The sequence below is a fragment of the Lotus japonicus genome, chromosome 6, assembly GCF_012489685.1.
Source record: "Lotus japonicus ecotype B-129 chromosome 6, LjGifu_v1.2".
NCBI lineage: Eukaryota > Viridiplantae > Streptophyta > Magnoliopsida > Fabales > Fabaceae > Lotus > Lotus japonicus.
In genome coordinates, this window is record NC_080046.1 from 62,435,387 (window position 1) to 62,457,260 (window position 21,874).

The window sequence follows — 21,874 nt, forward strand, 5'->3', positions numbered from 1 at the left end:
AAAGTTGTTTCAAAAGCCATGTAACAAGGTGAGAGATTGGAGGTCACACTCGAGATTGCTTATATAAGGGTAATTCGAAAAAGAGATAGAAAGAAGAAAGTGACTCAGGCTTTCAATTGGTTCGAAGCCTCACTTACGGAAATCATAAGTTAAGGTTCAATGTTATCTTGCACAAATACAGAGTAGGTATTAAAATCAAAGCCCGAACGATTCAATTTGGACTAAGATAACAATGCCTTGAGTTGCTCGAAGTAACATTCAAGATCCAAGCATGCTTGGTCAAAGACACGCTCTCACGATTCGGTTCAGAAGCACTGACTCATGATGTAGTTGTTACACATGATGGGAGTAACTAGCCCTCGTCCACAATAGTTATGGATCTCGATGATATGACAAGCAAGATCAAGATACTCTTGAGGAATTCGAAGCATCATGCTCGAAGCATCATGCCCCGTTTGACGTAGATCATACAATTTTTTTCTTTGCTTTTAATTTTTATCCATATGATATGCGTAGTAGTTACATTGTAAATTCTGTAAATTGAATTTTGTAATTTGAACAATGGATGGAAATCTTACTAATAAACACTCAAAAAACGTCTACATCTAGTGTTACAATACACGACCACTAAGAGTCGCATGTAAACAAAATCTACTTCCATTTTACAGCTTTCTTTCAATCAAATTGTCGTTTATTTCTTCATTTCTCTATGCAAGTTTTTCTTAGCTTTTGTCCTTTTTCACTTTTGCCAACATCAAACACTCCTTGAAGTGTTGGATTTTCAACTTATTAAGTCTTGATCTTTGTTTATCGGAACATTGATCCTTCAAGTTATCACCTTCAATTTCACTACTGCAACACATTTCAAAATCCCACAAATGCATAGTTCAATTGCTTGAAAATACATTACATATTATATAGTAACATTAATCTGAGACTAAATACAACTAGGACAAATTTCTAGGGATCAAGTAAAGAAAAACATTTGTCCAAAAAAAAAAAAGTAAAGAAAAACCTTTTTTACATGTAAGTTCAAAGTTCAAACTAGGACTAAGGGAGTGATTATTGATCACCAGGCTCTACTGTGAATGACAGAACAATTGATGGATTAATTAGGTTTTTAACCATAATTTCAGACGTTTCAGGTTACCATGAATGTAGGAGGCATAGATATAGTGAATGTTTGGAAATCCTTTCAACAATTTATTCTAAAGACAAGATCAATTCTAGGAGAACCTCTGAGCAATTCTTTTTCTTTTTGCTTTATCTCTATACAAGGAAATGGTGATTAATGTCTCCTTAAACTTTGACTATTCCCCAAACTCCTCTTAATCTTGACTATCAAGTATCAACTACAAAATCATATTAGTTGGGGTTCCTCTTAACTTAACTATAAAAAAAATTACAAAACCATACTATTTGATAGGAGAACAATTTACATGCATGATGGTATTCAAAGAGATAAGCCTCTCAATTATGCAATCTAACCAGAAATCATATCAATGACTTCTCCAACCATTAACCAAGTGCTCAGGAAAGAAATCCTTCAAGACTAACAAACAAGTTGTCACAATTTCATTGAGAGACCAAAAAGAACTGCATGCCCTAGTTTATTTCCTGTTTTATTCTCCACTTGTGTACAATACATCTTTTTATATATAACATGTTGAATGTATATGTAGTATATAGATATAACCAGTGCATACAAACGTTAACAATAACCAGTAATGACAATATCCCAACCAGAAATTTAATTGTTTTGTATAATCTGCAAATTTAGTAGATGAATAAAACTTGTATATCAAAATGCAGAGAACAAACTACTAATGATTGTGCCGAAGCCAGCAATTGGTTCAATACTAAAACCAGCTATTTGTTCAATAATAAAATGAAACAAGTTTTTTTTCTCATAATCATAATTTGTAAAGTAATATAATAACTGAAGAACAGAAAATTTGTGGATTATGAGACCTTACATTTTACAGTATAACTTGACCTAATGATGCAGAGAAATGGAGCTACTACATGTATGTCAGGAAGCCTCTTGACAAAATAGCACAGAGGTGATAAAGCACCAAGTCTGCCGATCCGCAAAGCATGAAATTGACTGTTTATTCAGAACTTCAAACCCAAAATAGGACACGGACGCATCTGCATCATTATTATCTTGGACGACATTTTTTCTCTTCATACAGCTTCAAGAGCTGAGCAGCTTCCTCCTCCTCAAAGCAATTCACAAATTTCTGCAAGAATTTCTTCTCAGAAATTCTAAACGGCGTGGCCGATTTAACATCCTTAACCAAACCTCTGGATTGAAGAAATTGCAAGACAAAAGACCTGGGAACAACTCTTTTCTCCAAACTCAGCAGAAGGAGTATTGGGGTTTTGGAAAGCACCAAAGAGTCCCAACCCATGCGGTTGACCAAAAACTCCATCATGGTATCAATTTTCTCCTCAGATGCCAGCATGCACCACGGATATCTCGCGAATGCCGAAACAACCACTTCTTCAGACCAACCCCATTTCTTATACAAAGCAATCTTCCTTTCCCACATTGCATTCAGCATCTTCGCAGACAGCGCTACCATGAAAACCGTACTGTTGGGTTTAAATCCCATTTCCTTGATTTCTTCCACTGCCTTCTTAAAGTTATCAGGCTGCTCACAGGCTGAATAAGCACAACTACGAAGTAAGAACGCGATCTTCGATTCAGGGACGCCATTCTCAAGCAACACTTGAACATTAACCGATGTGTGCTTAGAATAAATCAAGCAAGTGCAATACTTGAGAGAGCGAATAGTGGACTCATCAGAAACCAAGAATCTTTTGAGGAAATCATAACAAGTGGTGATGGTAGTCTCCAAACCCAGGTGCAAAACAAAGGGGTTTCTAGTGACGATTTTGACAAGATCAGAATTTGAAGCACCCTTTGAGAGGAAGAAATTGAATTTGGGAAGAACGGTTTTGTTGGGGTCGGAGGAAAGAAGCTTAGGGTAGCTTTGGATGATGCGAGATAACTGAGAGTTTGTGAAACCGTGGGATTTGAACAAGGCGAGGATTGAGTCAGGGTTTTGTGAGTCGGTGAGACGAACTCGGGTGGAGATGGTGGAAGCGGTTTCAGGGGAGAAGTTGAAGTTGTTGATGAGGTAGTTGGTGGTGAAAGAGTGTTGTTTGGAAGAGGAAAAGTGGTGAAGAAATGAGGGGGTTTTGATGATGGTGATGTTGAGGTTTGGGCAGAGCAATGCTCTGCGATTGAGAACACCAAACATGGTGGAAGATGAAGATGAAGATGAAGAAAGGGTTTTAGGGTTTTAGGGTTTTGCAGTGATGGTGCATTCTCAATCATATGCAGACACTGATTCTAGTTAACATGTGTTCGGTAATTACTAGAAAAAATGATGGGATTGGAATTCGATTCATACCATGATTGTTGCCAGATACCACGGTTGTGTCTTTGTGTTCGGTCATCTGTGCCATTAGATAAGATTATAAGGTACTTAAAAGTATTTAATTCACTGTCATGGCCACCACTATATCCGCTACCACCATGGCAGCTGTCGCAATTGCCACCACCACTTCCACCACCATCATTACCACCACGGCACCACCCTTCGCCAAAACCTCTATTGTCATTGCCACCAACCATTGCACTACAACACTACTACCACCACAACCAACTCCACCACTAGCTGTCGCGGCTACCACCACGAACCATCACCACCGCCACCGCCACCACTGCCATAATCACCACTATCGCAACAATTGTGTCCTTCTACCGCCACGACCACCTTTACCGCTACCTTTACCACCATTCACCATCCGCTTAACACATGATTGTATTAATTTAAACAAATGATAAGTTACATAGTTTATGACAAAATGTTGAATAGTGTTAAACTATATCACATCTTATTATATAAGTAACAAACTCGATACTATCATACATTATACTATCACGCTTTATATTATATAACATATCAAACGGACACTAAAAATTATCAGGCACACTGATCACATTTTTAGGATGAAATCTGATTTTGTACATGAATGAAATTATCAACTATTTTTACAACTCATTGAACTCAAACGTCCATTATGTACACTGCTCTACTTAAGCCTCTAGAAATTTCATAAACAAAGAGTATTACTCCTTCAACACCTTAAGAAGTACACACATTGAATCTCATCTGGTGTCATCTGTCTTCCCTATTTCACAAGCAAAGGAGGGCAAAACCTCATTTTCCTTTCTACATACTCTTGTTGGTGGGTGGGTGAACCCGCCGCGCTTAAGTTCGATCGAAAGTGGGTTAGGACGAGCTAGCCCACTTTATCACCCCTATGTCCTCATCGGTCCTCCTACCACTAAACCAACACAAAAGAAAGTAGTAATTCAATGAAGATGTCTAAACTTAGAAATGATGTAATGGGGACTTCTGTCCTCAGAATTATGTAGTTTCTTTGGGCTCTTGCCCCGAAAATTAGCAACAAAAAAAAATGTAAACATTAAGGTCTATTTGAATAAATGTAGCAATTTAAGAATCAATTGATACAAAATAAAGTTTGGAAGTGCCTATTTACAAAAGTCATAAATTGAAAGAAGTCTTGCAATATTTGCAAGGTTGGGCTCATAGAGTTCTTTCTGCAAGTAGAATTCGACAACCTGAACACCAAAGAAAATCATCAAATCTATCATAAATTCAAGATTTCTCAAATACAAGACCATAAGCCATGGCAATTACGGTCTTTTTCTTTTTGCTTCATTCCATAGATTTAAAGTCATTATTCTTGACTTTGAATTTGACTATCAAATACTAAATCACATTAGTTGACAGCATGAGTTGCTCTTGAACTTACTATCAAGTTCAACAACTACAAAACCATATTATTTGACTTGAGAACAATGTACATGTATGATGGTATGCAAAGAAGTGAGTCTGAATTGTGAAATCTAACCAGAAATTGTACAATGATATTTCCAACCAATAACCAAGTGCCAAGAAAGATATCCTTCGAGATTAATAAATAAGCTGTCCCAATTTCACCAAGAGAACAAAGAGAAAACCTTGTAGCTAAAACATCAAACATAAAGTTAAACTTAAGCAGATAGGTGAGTGAAACAACACAACTAGAAAATGTGGTCTGAGCTGAGTTGTAAGAACTGCATGCCCTAGCTTCTTTCCCATTAATCTGTTCTATTCTGCAATTGTGCTGCTAATTTTCTACAATACTATCCTTTTCTTATATATATACATAATTGTCATATGTAGTATATAGATATAGCCTACCCATGCATCAAAATGTTAGAATAACTAGCAATGACCCAATCAGTGATTTACCTTCCTTGTATAATTATAATATGACAAGCCTACAAATTTAACAGATGAATGCAACTTGATTATCAAAATGCAGAGAACAAACTACTAATGATTGTGTCGCAGCCAGCAATTGGTTCAATTCTAAAATGAAACAAGTGCTTTTTCCCCCACAATTATATATACAAACAAATTAAGCAATCTTATGTGATCAAGTAACATAATTTGTTAAGTTCAAATTAGATTACCAAAGACTTGAACCTCAAACAATACAGCAATGTTAAGTTAATAACTGAAAACAACAGATACAATATGAATTGAGAACTTAAATTTTACCATATAACTTGACCTAATGATGCAGAGAAACCATGCTACTACTTGTATGTCAGGAACCTCTTGACAAAATAACACAAAGGTGATAAAGTACCAATATAGTTCCAGTTTTCAAATGCAACAAGCACTTCCCTTTGAGCTAATTCTACAGGATCAATTAATAGAACTCAGTCAGCTAAATGACCATACAAATCACCAATTTCAATTGACTATTTATTCAGGTCTTCAAACCCAAAATAGGACAAAGATGCATTTTCATGTCTTGGTTGATACATTTTCTCTTCATACAGCTTCAACAGATGAGAAGCTTCCTCCTCAAAACAATTCACAAATTTCTGCAAGAACATATCATCAGTAAGTTTAAACGGGGCCGATTTAACATCCTTAATCAAACCTCTGGATTGAAGAAATTGCAACACAAAAGCCCTGGGAATAATTTTTTTCTCCAAGCTCGACGTAAAAAGCACCGGGTACTTAGCAAGCATCAAAGAGTCCCAACCGATGCCGTTGACCCAAAACTCCATCACAGCCTCAATTTTATCCATAGATGTCCACATACAGCATGGATTTCTCAAAAATGCTGAACCAATAACTTCTTCAGACCAACCCCATTTCTTATACAAATCAACCTTCCTTTCCCACAAGGAACTTCCCATCAACTTAGTAGTCACTGCTACAATGAAATGTGTCGATTTCGGGTTGAATCCCAAACCCTTTACTTCTTCCACTACCTTTTTAAAGACATCAGGTTGCTTACAAGCTGAATAGAAATAACTACGGAGTAAGAAAGCAATCCTTGATTCAGGGACACCATTCTGAAGCAGAAGTTGAACATTAATGGATGGGAGCTTAGAATAAATCAAGCAAGGACAGTATTTTATAGAGTATATAGTGGACTCATCAGAAACCAAGAATCTTTTGAGGAAATCATAACATGGGGTGATGGTATTTGCTAAGCCCTGCTTCAAGACACTGGGATTCTTGGTCACAATCTGCACAAGGTCAGAAGTTGAAGCACCCTTTGAGAGAAGGAAGTTGAACTTGGGAAGAACGGTCTTGTTGGGATTGAAGGAAAGAAGCTTTGGAAAGGTTTGGATGATTTTAGATAACTGGGTGTTTGAGAAGCCGTGTGTTCTGAACAAGGCGAGGACTGAGTTGGGTTGGTCTGAGTTTTTGAGACGAACTCGGGTGGAGAGTTTGGAAGCGGTTTCAGGGGAGAAGGTGAGGTTGTTGATGAGGTAGTTGGTGGTGAAAGAGTGTTGTTTGGAGGAGGAAAAGTGTTGAAGAAATGAGGGAGTTCTGGTGATGGTGATGGTGATGTTGAGGTTGGAGCAGAGCATTGCTCTGCGATGGAAAACACCAAACATGGGGAAGAAGATGAACAAAGGGTGCCAGATGTAGGTATGGTGCCTCCGCCTAGTTGGACCAGTAGCAACATAACATAACATGTATTAAATGAGGTGTTTTCTCCAATTATCCTGAAATGATTTTTAAATAATATTGTTTTAGAAAAAAAAAGTTTATATATTTGCTAACTAGTCCCTAACTAAAACAGTTACCATGGTAAAACTAACTTTTTAACCTCCCTCATATTCAAATGATCTGACTATTGTTCTTCTCATGGGAAGGAGGAGAAGACGAAGTGGCAGAGGAGAACATTCCAGACAAGAGAGGGAGAGAGGAGTAGGCGAAGTTGCAGAGACGACAGAGAGGAAAGATGAGCGTGCGTTTGCGATTTGCCTCTGCTCTCACCGATCAAGGTCTGTTTCTCATGTTTTCCTTGCTAATATTCGTTATTCATCGTTTTTGGGTTTGATTGTTTGGTATTCTTCGCAAACATCGATTGATTTCTTCTCTTTTTTCCTTGCCTTTCGTTATTGCTTCATGATCTTCATAAAATCTTGATTTTTGAACGAATTTCCGGAACCGGGTTCAGAAATTACTGGGTTTATGTTCATAAAGTTTCGATTTTTGATCTAGTTTTTAACCTTCTGTATTGCACAGCTTTCAATCTAATGGATAGTCAATGTATTAGTAGCAGATTGGTGTCCTGGTATTGGTGTTAGTAATTTGGGCTTATTTCATCTCTTTTGGGTAGTCACACCAGCTGTTTGGTGATATGCCTGAGAGAGGGAGAGGAAAGTTTAGATCATTTACTTTTCTCTTGCAGGTTCATGTGGAATATCTGGATGAAGTATTATATCTGGATTGGCCTCCAAACTGCTCTGCCCCAAGACTATAAAATGCATTTCAATCATCATTGTGCTGAGGTGGGATCAAAGAAGAAGATGGGATGGTTATTAGTTTGGTGCACTTGTGTTTAGACTCTATGGCTGAGGTGTTGTTTTAGTCTGCAGGTGCAAGGTAAAAGGATTCTCACTTTCCTGATCTTGTAATCCTACGGTGTGTATGGATGGTATAACTTGAAAGATGATGGAATGCTCTGTTACTTCTAGGGCTTTTCTCAAAGTGGGGGTTGGTTTAGATGTTGTTAACATATTGCTGGAGATGTTATATATTTGCTATTTTATATATGTTTTTGCTGTTGCAGTGGTTCATAAGGCGAAGTAGGGTATTTGAATGAGAGCGCAACAATTTGGTTCGCAGGCAAGATAAGGTGCTTCTAAGGTCAAGGAAGGTGGTTATGATCAAAAGGTCAATGAAACTGTCACTGTTGTCACTCAAAAGACATCAGAGATTGGACAGAGGACATGGAGTATAATGAAAGGGGTCATGGCTATAGCTTCACAGAAAGTTGAAGAGTTCACCAAAGATAACCCAAATTGGAAGACTAATAACTGGCAACAAAATGAGAATGATAGAAATGGTTACTATCAGGATTTCAATAGTGAGAATAAAGGCGGGAGTTAGCTCAAGCTCTTGGGATGATTGGGACCTCAAAGGTAGTAGGAAGGAAGAACCGCTTGAAAGATCGACTCCACTATCATCTGGTAAGCAATTTGGTACTATCAACTCAAGCTCTTGGGATGATTGGGACCACAAAGACTCTCGGAAGGAAGAACCAGCTAAAGGATTGGCTCCTCATAATCATGATGATGGTTGGGCTGGCTGGGATAATAATGCCAAATGTGATGGATTTGATAATTTTTATGAGGATGAATCTAATAAGAAAGCTACTGGTCATAATGGGAAATCAGATGCCAATTGGACAGGGGTAGGCTTTCTCTAAGGTTTGTAAATTATGCAATAGTTCTTAGTAGACTTCAATACACACACACACACACGTCTATTTATGTCTGTTTCACTTTTTATCCTAAATTCCTAATGGTTTACACCAAAAAGTATATTTTAACCAAATATTATCATTTACTCAAATGACTTCTTGACAAACCTCCCAATCTTCTCTGTGAAAACCATTGACTAACAGTTGGTCTTTACTCCCTATTTAATCTTCTCATCTCAGAATTTTGTGCAATCTCTCCAAATAGTGTTTATCAACTGTTTATCTTCTAATGTATGGTATATGTATGGCTTTGGTCTTTGGTGGGGAAAAGGGAAGGTAGATGGAGTGGGAAGGGAGAAAAGGAGGGGATTGGCTGTATGAAAGGACTCTGGCAATTTGAAATTGGATATTGTTATTTGTGTGTTAACTTTTTGTTGTTTAATGTATGTTTTATTCTACTTCCAAATTATATTTCTGATATGTAGATCCTCTACTGTTTGTGGGTGTCAATGTTAATTTTGTATTTCTGATATGAAGCCAGCACCAACCATCAAAATTGTAAATCTGCATGTGCTCTATTAGTGGCGGTTACAAACTGCCAAAAAATTAACCCCAAGCCGCCAATAAAAAATTAATTTCAAATAAAATTGTGTTTATACAAAGGAAAAGAAATAATTTAGTTGTTTCTTTTTTTATAGACATAATTTAGTTGTTTCTATTAGTGTATATATATATATATATTATACACAAATTTCAAAAAAAAATTATATGCATTATATTCTCAAATTGTAGATAAATAATATTTATACACTGTTAAAAATGATAATGCTTTATTTTTATTTACACTGTAGGATGAAATAATTTATAAAATTCAAAAAACTAGTGTTTTTTTAGTTCAAACATGAATATGAAAAATATTTTGCGATTATTTTAGAAAAATAAGTGTTCAAACATTTTTTACCAAAAAAATATGTTTAAGTAAAGCTATAAGAAAATAATTTTAAATTGGTAAAAATTCTTATGTTAGAGACTCGTATTGGACCATCCTTCATTATCAGACTCGTTAAGGGTAAATGTCAGTCCTGGTCATGTTTAAGGCTCTTATTGGGTCATCCCTTCCTTTTCATGTCCAGGGTAAAAGTTAGTATTGGTGACAGGGAAGTCGAAGAAATACCATATTGGGCCTCATAAGGACGAGTGGCCCAACATGAGTCCGGTGATAAGAAATTCGAAGAAAGGCCTTATTGGGCCTCATAAGGAGGAATGTTGGCCCAACATGAGCTCTGATGATAGGGAAGTCGAAGGAAGATCATATTGAGCCTCATAAGGAAGAATGGCGCAACATGAGTCCCGATAATGGGAAAGTCGAAGAAATACCTTATTGGGCCTTATAAGGAAGAGTGGTGGCCCAACATGAGGCCTGGTGATGGGAAAGTCGAATGAAGACCACATTAAGCCTCATAAGGAAGAGTGGTTGCCCAACATGCGTCCCGGTGGTGGGGAAGTCGAAGGCAAACCATATTGGGCCTCATAAGGAAGAGTGACCCAACATGAGTCCGGTGATGGGAAAGTTAAAGAAAGACCTTATTGGGCCTCATAAGGAAGAGTGGTTGCCCAACATGCGTCTCGGTGGTGGGGAAGTCGAAAGAAGACCATATTGGGCCTCATAAGAAAAAGTGACCCAACATGAGTCCGGTGATGGGAAAGTCGATGGAAGACCTTATTGGGCCTCATAAGGAAGAGTGGTGGCCCAACATGAGCCTCGATGATGAGAAAGTCGAAGAAAAACCTTATTGGAGATTATTGGGCCTCAAGAGGAAGTAGTGGCCCAACATGAGTCCTGGTGATGAGAAATTCGAAGAACTATTTTATTGGGCTTCATAAGGAATAGTGGAAGCCCAACATGAGTCCTAGTTAGTCATGAACCCAATTAATTCTATTTTTTGACAATTAATTATTAAAATTGTTGCTAGCTTAGTGGTTGTTAGAAATGTATGTGTTAAGGTCCCTAGTTCGATCCTTTGTGGCTAACTTTTTTAATGTCAAGCGTTACCATTCAATTTTAACACCATCTTGCACGGTTGTTCTTCATCGGGACTTCCCCATCACCAAACTCCACAAGTTTCTATTTAAATCATATTTGCAATTTTTTGCGGCTGTAACGCATGCAGGTGGGGGTTTAAAACCGCCACTAGTGCACAAAATGATTTTCTACACAAAAACTGATATGCGAATAACTCTGCAACATAATCAATTGAAATTTTTAACATCATCTTGCATTCCTCACCGGGACTTCTACATGACCAAACTCCACAAGTTTATATTTAAATCATATTTTCATTTTTGGCGTCTGTAACAAATACAGGTGGGGGTTTAAAACCGCCAATATTGCACAAAATGATTTTCTACAAAACTGATGCAATATAATCAATTGAAATTGATGAATAAAGAACAAGGACTTTCCAGTCTAAACATCACCTTCCATACCACATAATGGGATATATCATATAACCCAACTACCCAACAAACAGCCACCTCAACCAAATTTATTCTTCAGTACCCCCACCAAGTAACGAGAATCTGCACAACAAAATGCAGATTATGCAGGAACAATGCATCTGACTAATTGCCACAGTCGAAGGATAGAAAACAGCAGCAGGTATACTTATGCAGCAGAAGTTAAAGCCCACCAAACTGCAATTAAAAACCTGATAAAGAAATCACATTCCAATAAGCCAATGGATTAAGTAGAGAATTTTGGTCCCTGCCACTCCAAGAGGATAAGACCTGATTTCTAATGTCATATAGGTAAATTTATTCTAAGCAAATTTGATAAAGTAGACAATATAAGTTAGTAATGTGTTTTTAGAAGATAGAAAAGAATTCAACAGAAACACACAAACCAGAAAAAAAAAAGATTGAGCTAAGCCATGAATGTGCGCATACCTACTAAGAAAAATAAATGAAGTAATCTGTAAGATGTAAAATCTCATCCACCCACCACAAGCAAACAAAGAAAGGAAAGAAACAATAGAAAAGCCAAAGCTTCAAACTTTGAGACAAAACAAGGTTTGGTAAAAATTGGAAGGTGATTGGAATCCAAACAACTAAGAGGGCTTCACAGTGGATTTTAAGCTCTCAGTGATACACCATTAACAACTAAGATAAAAGTAAAGCTAAGAGGTGTTTTGTTAGTTTGAATTTTTGGAATTGCAATTATGTATTTATCATGTTTTATGAATTCAGCAGTATCATATTTGTGCCTTATCACTGAACAAGGACATGCATAGATTTCATTCAATAATCAATTTCTGGAAGTTCCTCACAAACTCCACTGAAACATTATCAGTTTTAAACCACATATAAACAAAGGGCTAATCCTCTTACAACTTGTTACAGGCCACAACAAAAAGCGAAGTGGAGTAGAAAATTGCTACCCGGTACTCTATTCACACAAGCTGCAAGCTTCTCCCTGGCAATGCTTTCAGCTAACTTCTTACCTGCAGAACCAATCAACACACAAACATCAAATAAAAGACACCATTTTCCTTCATAGGGGAGTTCGAAACACCAGGAAGATCTACGTCCAAGGGACTCATAGAAAATCACACCAATGCACAACCTCAGTTCATCAATCCTTATGTTTCACATGGTCCTCACTTCACCATTCATTTCAATACAGGTATTCTTCACCTACATATCCACGATCACTAGAATTACTAACCTAAATCACTACCCAAAGGCTTATTTCAGGATCAACAGCTTAAAAACCTTTTTTTGTTCAAACTCACAACCACATGAAAATTACAAACAACACTTCAACTCAGACCCATCAAGCTGAGATAACCCTAACTGAATTTCTCAAGCTTATAACAACAATACTTCCATCACACCAACCAGAATCAATTCTCAAAAACTCAAAATTGACACACAGTCATTAAAAAAATGCAAAATTTATAAACAAAACAACCAAACCAAAACCAAAATTTCAAACAAAAACAAATGGGCATGAAGGGAAACTGACCTGAAAGACAGGAACACTCAAGGGCTCATAGCAAATGCAGCATCGGAACCACCAAGCGAGATTTTCACCATCTTTGATTGCTGCATTTACAACAAAGAACATAAAACATTGCTCATCGTGCAACCTGCTTCTTTGTCTGAAACAGATGAAATCGAACAAAATGAAAAGAGAGAGAATCGAAAACAGAGAGAATAAAAAACGGTAAGAGCGATGAAACGCGCCCTGTTTTGAGAGCAGAGGAATACAAGGGCCTGTAGATATTCGAGAGCCCTAGAGTTAGCATGCAAAACGCACCGACAAAGGGTAAACAACGCCGTAGCGTGGAGGAGGAGACGGCGGCGGAGGACGAAGAATGTTATTTGGGTTCCTCCGCCTCTGTCGTCCTCCGGAAGTTCAGCAATCTGGCCTGAAGATGAGTGGAAGAGTGAGAGGTTGAAGATGAGTCTGTTTCAATCTTCAATGATGGTAAAATCTGATGTTTACCACTGCCAAATTTCAAACAATTGCTAAAAGGCCCTTCCTTTTTTTAATTTCTGAATATTTTCATATTATTGGAAAAGGCTAAAAATAGATGGAAATTTAAAAATTAGATATAATAGTGGCCACATGTCACTTTCCTATTTGACAGACCTCATGGAGGCACCACACCCACATTTTCCCACAGACACCACAGAATTCACCTTTATTTTTGGGTCTACCTAATATGCACCACTTTTTAGTGGTGTAACTTTGCACCACTATGTTAATTGTCCATTTTACCCCTGTTCAAAAAATTAATCCCATCAAAATCCACCCGGTAATACCAATATTTTTTTCTTTTTATAAAATAATTTTTTTTAACAAGGGTAAAATTGACAATTGGTATAGTGGTGCAAGGTTGCACCACTAAAAAGTGGTGCATATTAGGTGGCACCTTATTTTTTTATTAAATCTTAATTAGTTAATATCGTTTTTTAACTCACCTTGAGTCAATCAATCATGTTCATGTACCCAAAAAAAAATCGAGAAAAGCATCTCTATTCTCTACATTAGGGATGGCAATTTTTACCCAAATTCATGAGTACCCGCCCGAACCCGATCCATTTTGACGGACAAAACCCAAGTTGACTGAATTTGGGTTTGGGTTTTACCCGTACTGTAGCAGTTTATGGGTTTGGGTATGATATTAGTTAAATCTGTGCTCATACCCGCCCAAACCCGAACCCAAAGATACCCAAAACATAAAGGCTTAATACATCAGAAGGCCCCTGAAATTGTAAAGGGAATCAGTTTCAGGGCCTGTAAAATTTTTGCATCAAATTGGATCCCTAAGAAATTTTTTTTAATTCAATTAAGGCCAAAGTGTGTCTGATGCTGAAGTAGCTTCAATTTTAGCCTAGTCAGCTTTCCCACGTGGCATTTGGAATTATTTTTTAATTGAAAATTTTTAAAACTTAATTTTTTAATTCCAAACCCTCTCAAATTAACCCCAAATCATCTTCTCATAACTTAAAAAAAATAAAAAACTTAATCTAACCTAATAACTTAAAATAACTTGATCTAATCAAATACTAATCCCTAATCTAATCTGAGAATCCCCAATTAAGCCCTGACTATTCATCTTCATTCTTCATCCCCAATTTCAACCCTAGAGTGGATGAAGATAGAACCATCTTCTCCCCACCTTCATCCCCATGTGGCCAACCTCGCACTGTCTGATTCCCCTGTCTACTCAACAACCCAGATCTGCAACCCTTCCCCTTCGTGGCATTAATTTTCGCTCTCATTAACCAGATCTACAACGCGATCAAAATACAGAGAGAGGGATGGAGGTTGTGATCAGTGAGAGGGAAAGAGATCAAGGAGAAGATGGCGGTGGTGGGAGGGAAGAAGAAACCTCATTCAAGCCCTGTATTGCTTCTTCATCTCCCCAGCAGCCACGATTTCTTCAAATTGAAGAAGAAGCTTCTGTTTCATGACAGCAGAATCGAAGAACTCAGGGAGGTGACGAACCTCACATTGGTGAATTGAATCCATGAGAACCATCTGGAGTGGCTGGGGACCAGGATTACGTTAGCGTCTGGAGTGGCGGAGGGTTTGGGTTCTGACGGTGGGGCATCGGGTTTCGCCGGCTGTGGTTGGTGAAGAGGAGGAGGAAGAGGTGGTGGAGGTGTTCCGGCGGAGGAAGACGGAGGGGTTTTCTTCCCCTGAGTACAAAGTGAACAAACAAGCATAGAGCCCAGTGAAGATTTTTCCCCATTTTTCAAAGAAAATGAACTAGCAAGTAGCGATTTCACTGCTCTGATAGTTACTCACCAACCATGTACTTTCCCATGTGCAATAACCTCGCAAGTTCTATTTTTTCCCCATCTTTTATGATTACTGGTATATATATCCATTTCAATACTGGGTTCGTGATTAATCTGAATGCAGTGAATTAGTTATTGGTCCTCTCTCTTGTTCTTATTCCCCTATTTTTTAATCCCTAAAAGTTTAGGTTTTGTATTAGGAATTTATTTTTAATTTAGGCTTTAATATATGAGTTGGAATTAAAAAATTAAGTTTTAAAAATTTTCAATTAAAAAATAATTTCAAATGCCACGTGGAAAAGCTGACTAGGCTAAAATTGAAGCCACTTCAGCATCAGACACACTTTGGTCTTAATTGAATTAAAAAAAATTTCTTAGGGACCCAATTTGATGCGAAAATTTTACAGGCCCTGAAACTGATTCCCTTTACAATTTCAGGGGCCTTCTGATGTATTAAGCCAAACATAAAATTACAAAATAATTCTCATACATGTATATATTTATAAACGTTGTTCTTAGTGTTTGATGAATAATTGTACTTTTGTATGTTTGAGAAAGTAATGGATGAGGATGAGGAATAATAGTATTTGTTTTTTTTTTCTCTATGAATTTCACTTTTTTTAATGAAAGTAAATTATGGATCGAGTTACTATTTCGCGAAAGGAATGAGTTTGAGTTTGAGTTTCAGGTAAATTCGAAACTCAATGGGTTTGGGCATGGATTTCATTTTATCGCTCATAAGGGTTTGTGTTTGGATTTGAGTTTGGGTTCTAAGATTTGGGTTTGAGTTTGGTAATTGTAAAACTCGTGTCCGATCCTACCCATTGTCATCCCTACTTTACATAAACAATATTGTTCGAGGCAAGTACGATGGGTGGGAGAACTCTCCCACGCAGATGCATTCATAAAGACTTAATCCCGATGCATATCTTTTAAGTTAAAATAATCTCCCATTAGTTGATCTACTGGATGTGGAGTTTTTTTATAAGCTAATATAATAGTATGGACTATGGAGTGTTTTTAATTTTTGGGTTAAAATCTATAACCGTCCTTGAACTTTCAGCGAGTTTTGAAAATCGTCCCTCGCCGGAAAATTATCTGAAAATCATCCTCATACTATTGAAAACAATTCGGACCTGTCCCTCTGACAGTCCCAGGTCCGACCAGCGCTTACGTGGCTCTCCACGTCAATTAATGAGAGCCCGACGTGAATTTTTTTTTTATAATTTAAAATTAAAAAAAAAAATCCTAATTAGCAATTGAAACATGGGAGAGGGAATCTGCTCATTTTAAACATGGGGGAAAGACTTCACACAACGGTGAAAGATGAGAGAGTAAATGTGCAATTAAGTCTTAACCTAAAATATAATCCTCTTCCAAAGATTGCGTTTAATAATCCAAGGCCTTTGTACTATCTCAATAGTCTATTAGAGCCTAATTACCTTTGTGGGGGTTGTCCCCACCTATTTTTATTAAATTTCCATAATATATACATGATCTGGTCTAAAAAAATTAAAATGATTCATACAAAACAATTTGGATATGGCTATGTAATAAATAAAAAATTACTGTGAACTTGATAGTACTTTTTAGTAACTATTACGACTCTTTAAAAATAAGATAATACTAAACATTAAGTAAATTTCTGAATTAAAATTATATAAAAAAATTTCCTAAATAAATATTATTTGTTGTTGTTTGTTGAGCTTTTTTTAAGTTGGGCTAGATTTTATTTTATTGCTTCATTCTAGAAGATGCTTTTAACAAATCTTACTTAATGATAATGTTTTTATAACAAATCTTACTTAATGAAGAAGCGTATATTTATCCTTTTAGTAAGTAAAGCTATAAATTAAAGCAAAAAAAGCAAAACAAAATCTCAAATCTCAAGACATGAAAGTATTTGAGGAAGATATATTTGATATACTTAATTATCTCAACATTTCAACCTCTTATTACAATAAAATAGATATCATACCCGTGCGATGCACGAGCTTACTTAAAATATTGTTCAACATTATATAAAAATTATTATAGTTAAATAATTAAAATTAAAATATTTTCACTATAAATATATAAAAAAATTATGTCAAGACATTTCAATAAATATTATTATAGTTCATTTTGTATAAATAATTAATATTACTCAAGTTTAATTATTAGCATAAAATAATTTTAACAATTAAATTTTTTATTTATTATTATTTTTTTTGACAGCAAAGAGAATATATATTATTGATAGAAAGGAACATGAACAAACCCACACAGAAAGGTACCACCAAGAAAACCCCACCCAGGCTCTTGAAAACTATAGTGTGTACCTCATTAAAACCTTACTAGGAAAAACTCATTTGGGATAAAAAACCAAGTGAAGAATAATTTTTATTTATTTAATAATATGAAAAATTATTAAGTTAATTTGAAATATTTAAATTACTAAAAAAATGTTAAGTAGTAAGTGTTTAATGTCTTGAAATAAGTTTTAATATCATCTTTTATATTATTTTTACCTGGAAAAGCCATTTGGTGTGACATGTCAAAACCAAGAATAATAAATTAATTTTAACTTTTTGAACTATAATAAGTGATAACTTAAATAACTTTTTTACAAATTATAAATATTAGGATTATTAAAAGTTCAAAAAAAATTATTAATATTATTTATTTTCAAATTATTTAGTATTTAAATTGTAAATTAGCCTGAAAGTAAAATAGTTTTAAGTTGTTTTTTTAAAACAAAATAATATTATTAATTGGAATCAAAGCATGAGGACAATCCTCTCAAATAAGAGAAAATTAGTCATATTTCATATTAATAAGTCAATGTTTATATTGTTAGTTAATAATCATTTTAAAATTTTAACATCATAATATAAGTTAAAGAATTAATACTAACATGTGATTAGAAAAAAATGTTTATTTTTATGCGAGTAAGACCAATACCTTACCCATTTGTATTTGTTCATTTTTTGATTCAATTTATATGTGTAACTAAGTAATTTTAGATTTATAGTACAACTATACTTGATAATCAATAAAATAAACGTATTATTAAAATTAATATTTTTACATTAATAAATTAAAAATTATGAAAATATAAATATTCAAATAATATTATATGTGGTTGGGTTAAAATCTATAACCGTCTCTGAACTTTGAGTGAGTTTTGAAAACCGTCTCTCGCCGGAAAATTATCTGAAAATTAGATATTCTTCTTCAACATCTTTTTCTCCTTCATCAACAATCAATGCTACCAAACGTAAATCTCATTCTTCAAACATATGGGAGCATCGTTCAAATCAAACTTTGGTGTATTCTTAACAGAACCGCTGTTAAGCTTGCAAGGCACCATTGCGTCTTCGACATTTACCCATTTTCTTCTTCCTTCTTTCTACTATAACCTTGCAAGATTTATGGGTTCAAAGGGGGTTTAGGGTTAATTTGGGGATTTAGGGTTAATTTAGGATAATTGGTTAAATAAAATAATTATGATTTTTTTAAATTTTAAATAATATTTTTTTTTACACGTAAGATCATTAATTGACGTGGATAGCCACGTAAGCACGTTGGCCGGACCTATGGTGGCCAGAGGGATGGGTTCAAATTATTTTTAATAGTCTAATGATCGTTTTCAAATAATTTTTCGGTGAGGGACGGTTTTCAGAACTCGCTCAAAGTTCAGGGACAGTTATAGGTTTTAACCCAAAATATAATCCTCTTTGCAAAGAGTGTGTTTAATAATCCAAGCCTCGAAGGCCTTTGTAGTTTGTACTATCTCAATAGTCTATTAGAGCCTAATTACCTTGTGGGGGTTGTCCCCACCTTTTTTTTTTTATTAAATTTCAATAATATATACATGATATGTTCTAAAAAAAATTAAAATGATTCATACAAAACAATTTGGCTATGGCTATGTAATAAATAGAAAATTACTGTGAACTTGATACTTTTTAGCAACTATTATGACTCTTTAAAAATAAGATAATACTAAACATTAAGTAAATTTCTGAATTAAAATTATATAAAAACTTTTTCTAAATAAATATTACTTTTTTGTTGGTTGTTGGGCTTTTTTAAAGTTGGGCTAGACTTTTAGTTTATTGCTTCATTCTAGAAGAAGCTTTTAACAAATCTTACTTAATGATAATGTTTTTATTACTATCGTTAATGAAGAGTATATTTATCCTTTTAGTAAGTAAAGCTATAAATTAAAGCAAAAATGCAAAACAAAATCTTAAGACATGGAAGTATTTGAGGATGATATATTTGATATACCTAATTATCTCAACATTTCAACCTCTTATTACAATAAATAGTTTTAGAGACATTGAATTATTGTTTTGAACCATAAAATGAGCCTCATCATAACTTTATTCTGCTTAATATTTTTGTTATCAAACATGTTCTTTTGGCGGATGACCACAATGGCATTCACATACTCCTTGAAAGCATTTCGCAAGACAATTACCGGGGCATATCAAATGATCGAAACAATCCTTATTACTTTTGCAGACCACTTCGTATGCACTGACCTGGGCCTTAAAACCTGCAAAAAGCGATTCACATTATCAAAACCTTGATATTCATTGCACACGATTTTACATAGCATGAAACCAAGCTAATTAATGTACATATACTACTTAATTTTTTAGCCTAGATGATTATTTATTGGTACACGAAACATAGAGAAATACCATGTTCAGATGTGATGAGAAATAAAACTGTGAAGCAAAGAAACAAATATGAAACTTTAACTGCCATTGTGCGCCTGAGAATGAAGTATTTTTTTGAGAATCAATGTGTTTTGCAAGAATGCAGAACTGAGTTATACATGGCTATATTTATAATGAAAAGAAGACCCTATTTAGTGGTCTGAATATGATAAGAGTACGATATGACAGAGAGTTGGATAAGGGGATGATAGGATAAGATTATGATAAGATCTTATCTTATCTTGTGTTTGATGTGGACAAGATAATTATACGATATGATATAAACAATGAAAGTTCATATTTTTTCCAAATAACGACATCATTTTATTATTAAGAAAAAAACTTAAGTTGAGCACATACTATTTATAATTTATTTTTTTCTAAATTAATAATTTTAAAAAATAATTATGATAGTATTTGTTTTATAAAAAAAATTGGTTACAAAAGGAATTTTTTTTATTTTTATAAATGAGTCTAAATATGGTTTTGTTATTAGGCTTAATACATCAGAAGGCCCCTGTAAGTGTAAAGGGAATCAAATTCAGGGCCTGTAAAATTTTTGCATCAAATTGGGTCCTTAAGAAATTTTTTTTAATTCAATTAAGGCCAAAGTGTGTCTAATGCTGAAGTGGCTTCAATTTTAGCCTAGTCAGCTTTTCCACGTGGCATTTAGAATTATTTTTTAATTGAAAATTTTTAAAACTTAATTTTTTAATTCCAAACCCTCTCAAATTAGAAAAAAAATGCACAACTCCTCCCTCTCTTCATAGATCTGGACTTATCTTCACAAATATCACTCCTCCCAACAACCCAGAACTTATCTTCTTCAGACCCGTATGATTTTTTTAGAACAAGGTGGGTGAAAATTAAATCCTAAAAAATAAAGATGGTTTTTTTTTTCTCATAAGCCATCCACTAACCCAGTAATCAAACACCAAATCGCCCACTGTTAATAACCCAGTAATCAAACACCAAATCGCAGAGACTGAGAAGATGGCAAAACCCATAACTCCAACTTCAACAACCATTCTCGTTTAAGCTCAACAAAGCTTCGAATCTGCTTCCGCACCTTCGAATCACCACCAAAATCTTGAAAAGACGCAACCTTTCGTTGACGGCCACCAGATCGGTGAAGGGTTATGCAGCGGCGGTGAAGACTGAACCAACACCACTAATTTTCCCTGCACCGGCTTTGCACCTGGTGGCTCTGACGGAGATCGAAGCGGAAGAGGCGTATGAAGACCAGATCGAGGAAGAAGGAAGAAGGAAGAAAAAGCAACAATCAACTTTATGGATCTGGTGGTGTTTGAAAGAGAAGATTGAGGGCTGACTTTCGGAGTGGTTACAGGGAGTGGGTTTAGCTGCGAGTTTGGGGAGGAAGATGGTTGTGTGGTGGCCGGAAGTTTCAGGTGAAGGTTGAGTGTGATGGTTCACGGTGGAGGTTGGGGAAGGAAGAGTAGGTCTGGAGTAGAAGAAGAGAGAGGAAATCAAAGATTCAGAGAGAGATATTTTTGGATTAATTTTCTGAAGATTAAAGATTAATGTTTGATTAATATTTAAATGATTGAGTTGGAATTAAAAATTATTATTTTTTAATTTTTTAATTAAAAAAAATTATAAAAGCCACGTGTAATTGATGACTAGGATAAAATTGAGATCTGGCAGCATTTGGCCTTAATTGAATTAAAAAAAAAATTCTTAGGGACCCAATTTGATGCAAAAATTTTCCAGGCCCTGGATTTGATTCCCTTTTCATTTACAGGGGCCTTCTGATGTATTAAGCCTTGTTATTAACTAAAACAAATTATTTTTTCATTGAATAGTCCCTTTAATTTCATAATATATAAGTAACAATTGATTCTAAATTTGAATTAATTTTCAAAAAATGAAGTAGAAAGTTATAAATGTTAGGATTATTAAAATTTCAAATAAAATATTAATATTATTTATTTTCAAATTATTTAGTATTTAAATTGTAAATTATCCTGCAAGTAAAATAGTTTTAAGTTGTTTTTTTTAAC

General features: G+C 35.1%; 2 protein-coding genes and 3 long non-coding RNA genes across 7 annotated transcripts; 1 reads left to right on the forward strand and 4 right to left on the reverse strand.

The window, feature by feature from the left end:
• Window positions 1-2,162: 2,162 nt before the first annotated feature.
• LOC130725745 (uncharacterized) lies at window positions 2,163-3,269 on the reverse strand. The gene has a single exon (XM_057576948.1). It carries the CDS (start codon window positions 3,267-3,269, stop codon window positions 2,163-2,165), a length of 1,107 nt encoding a protein of 368 aa, XP_057432931.1.
• Window positions 3,270-5,708: 2,439 nt separating this feature from the next.
• LOC130726669 (uncharacterized) lies at window positions 5,709-7,056 on the reverse strand. Its single transcript, XM_057577970.1, has one exon. The coding sequence runs from the start codon at window positions 7,010-7,012 to the stop codon at window positions 5,855-5,857; it is 1,158 nt and encodes a 385-aa protein (XP_057433953.1). The 5' UTR covers window positions 7,013-7,056; the 3' UTR covers window positions 5,709-5,854.
• A 220-nt stretch (window positions 7,057-7,276) lies between these two features.
• On the forward strand, window positions 7,277-9,366 carry LOC130724103 (uncharacterized). Its single transcript, XR_009014432.1, has 3 exons — window positions 7,277-7,405; window positions 7,816-8,009; window positions 8,197-9,366. It is a non-coding gene; the product is annotated as an uncharacterized LOC130724103 (long non-coding RNA).
• A 1,717-nt stretch (window positions 9,367-11,083) lies between these two features.
• LOC130721902 (uncharacterized) lies at window positions 11,084-13,323 on the reverse strand. 3 transcript variants are annotated; one of them, XR_009013689.1, is made up of 4 exons: window positions 13,099-13,323; window positions 12,854-12,989; window positions 12,267-12,329; window positions 11,084-11,537 (listed from the first exon to the last, which is right to left on the reverse strand). It is a non-coding gene; the product is annotated as an uncharacterized LOC130721902 (long non-coding RNA). The 3 variants fall into 3 exon arrangements; XR_009013688.1 differs by having other exon boundaries at window positions 13,148-13,322; XR_009013687.1 differs by having other exon boundaries at window positions 12,854-13,319.
• Window positions 13,324-19,381: 6,058 nt separating this feature from the next.
• LOC130726577 (uncharacterized) lies at window positions 19,382-19,955 on the reverse strand. The gene is made up of 2 exons (XR_009014906.1): window positions 19,836-19,955; window positions 19,382-19,687 (listed from the first exon to the last, which is right to left on the reverse strand). It is a non-coding gene; the product is annotated as an uncharacterized LOC130726577 (long non-coding RNA).
• Between the last annotated feature and the right edge of the window lie 1,919 nt (window positions 19,956-21,874).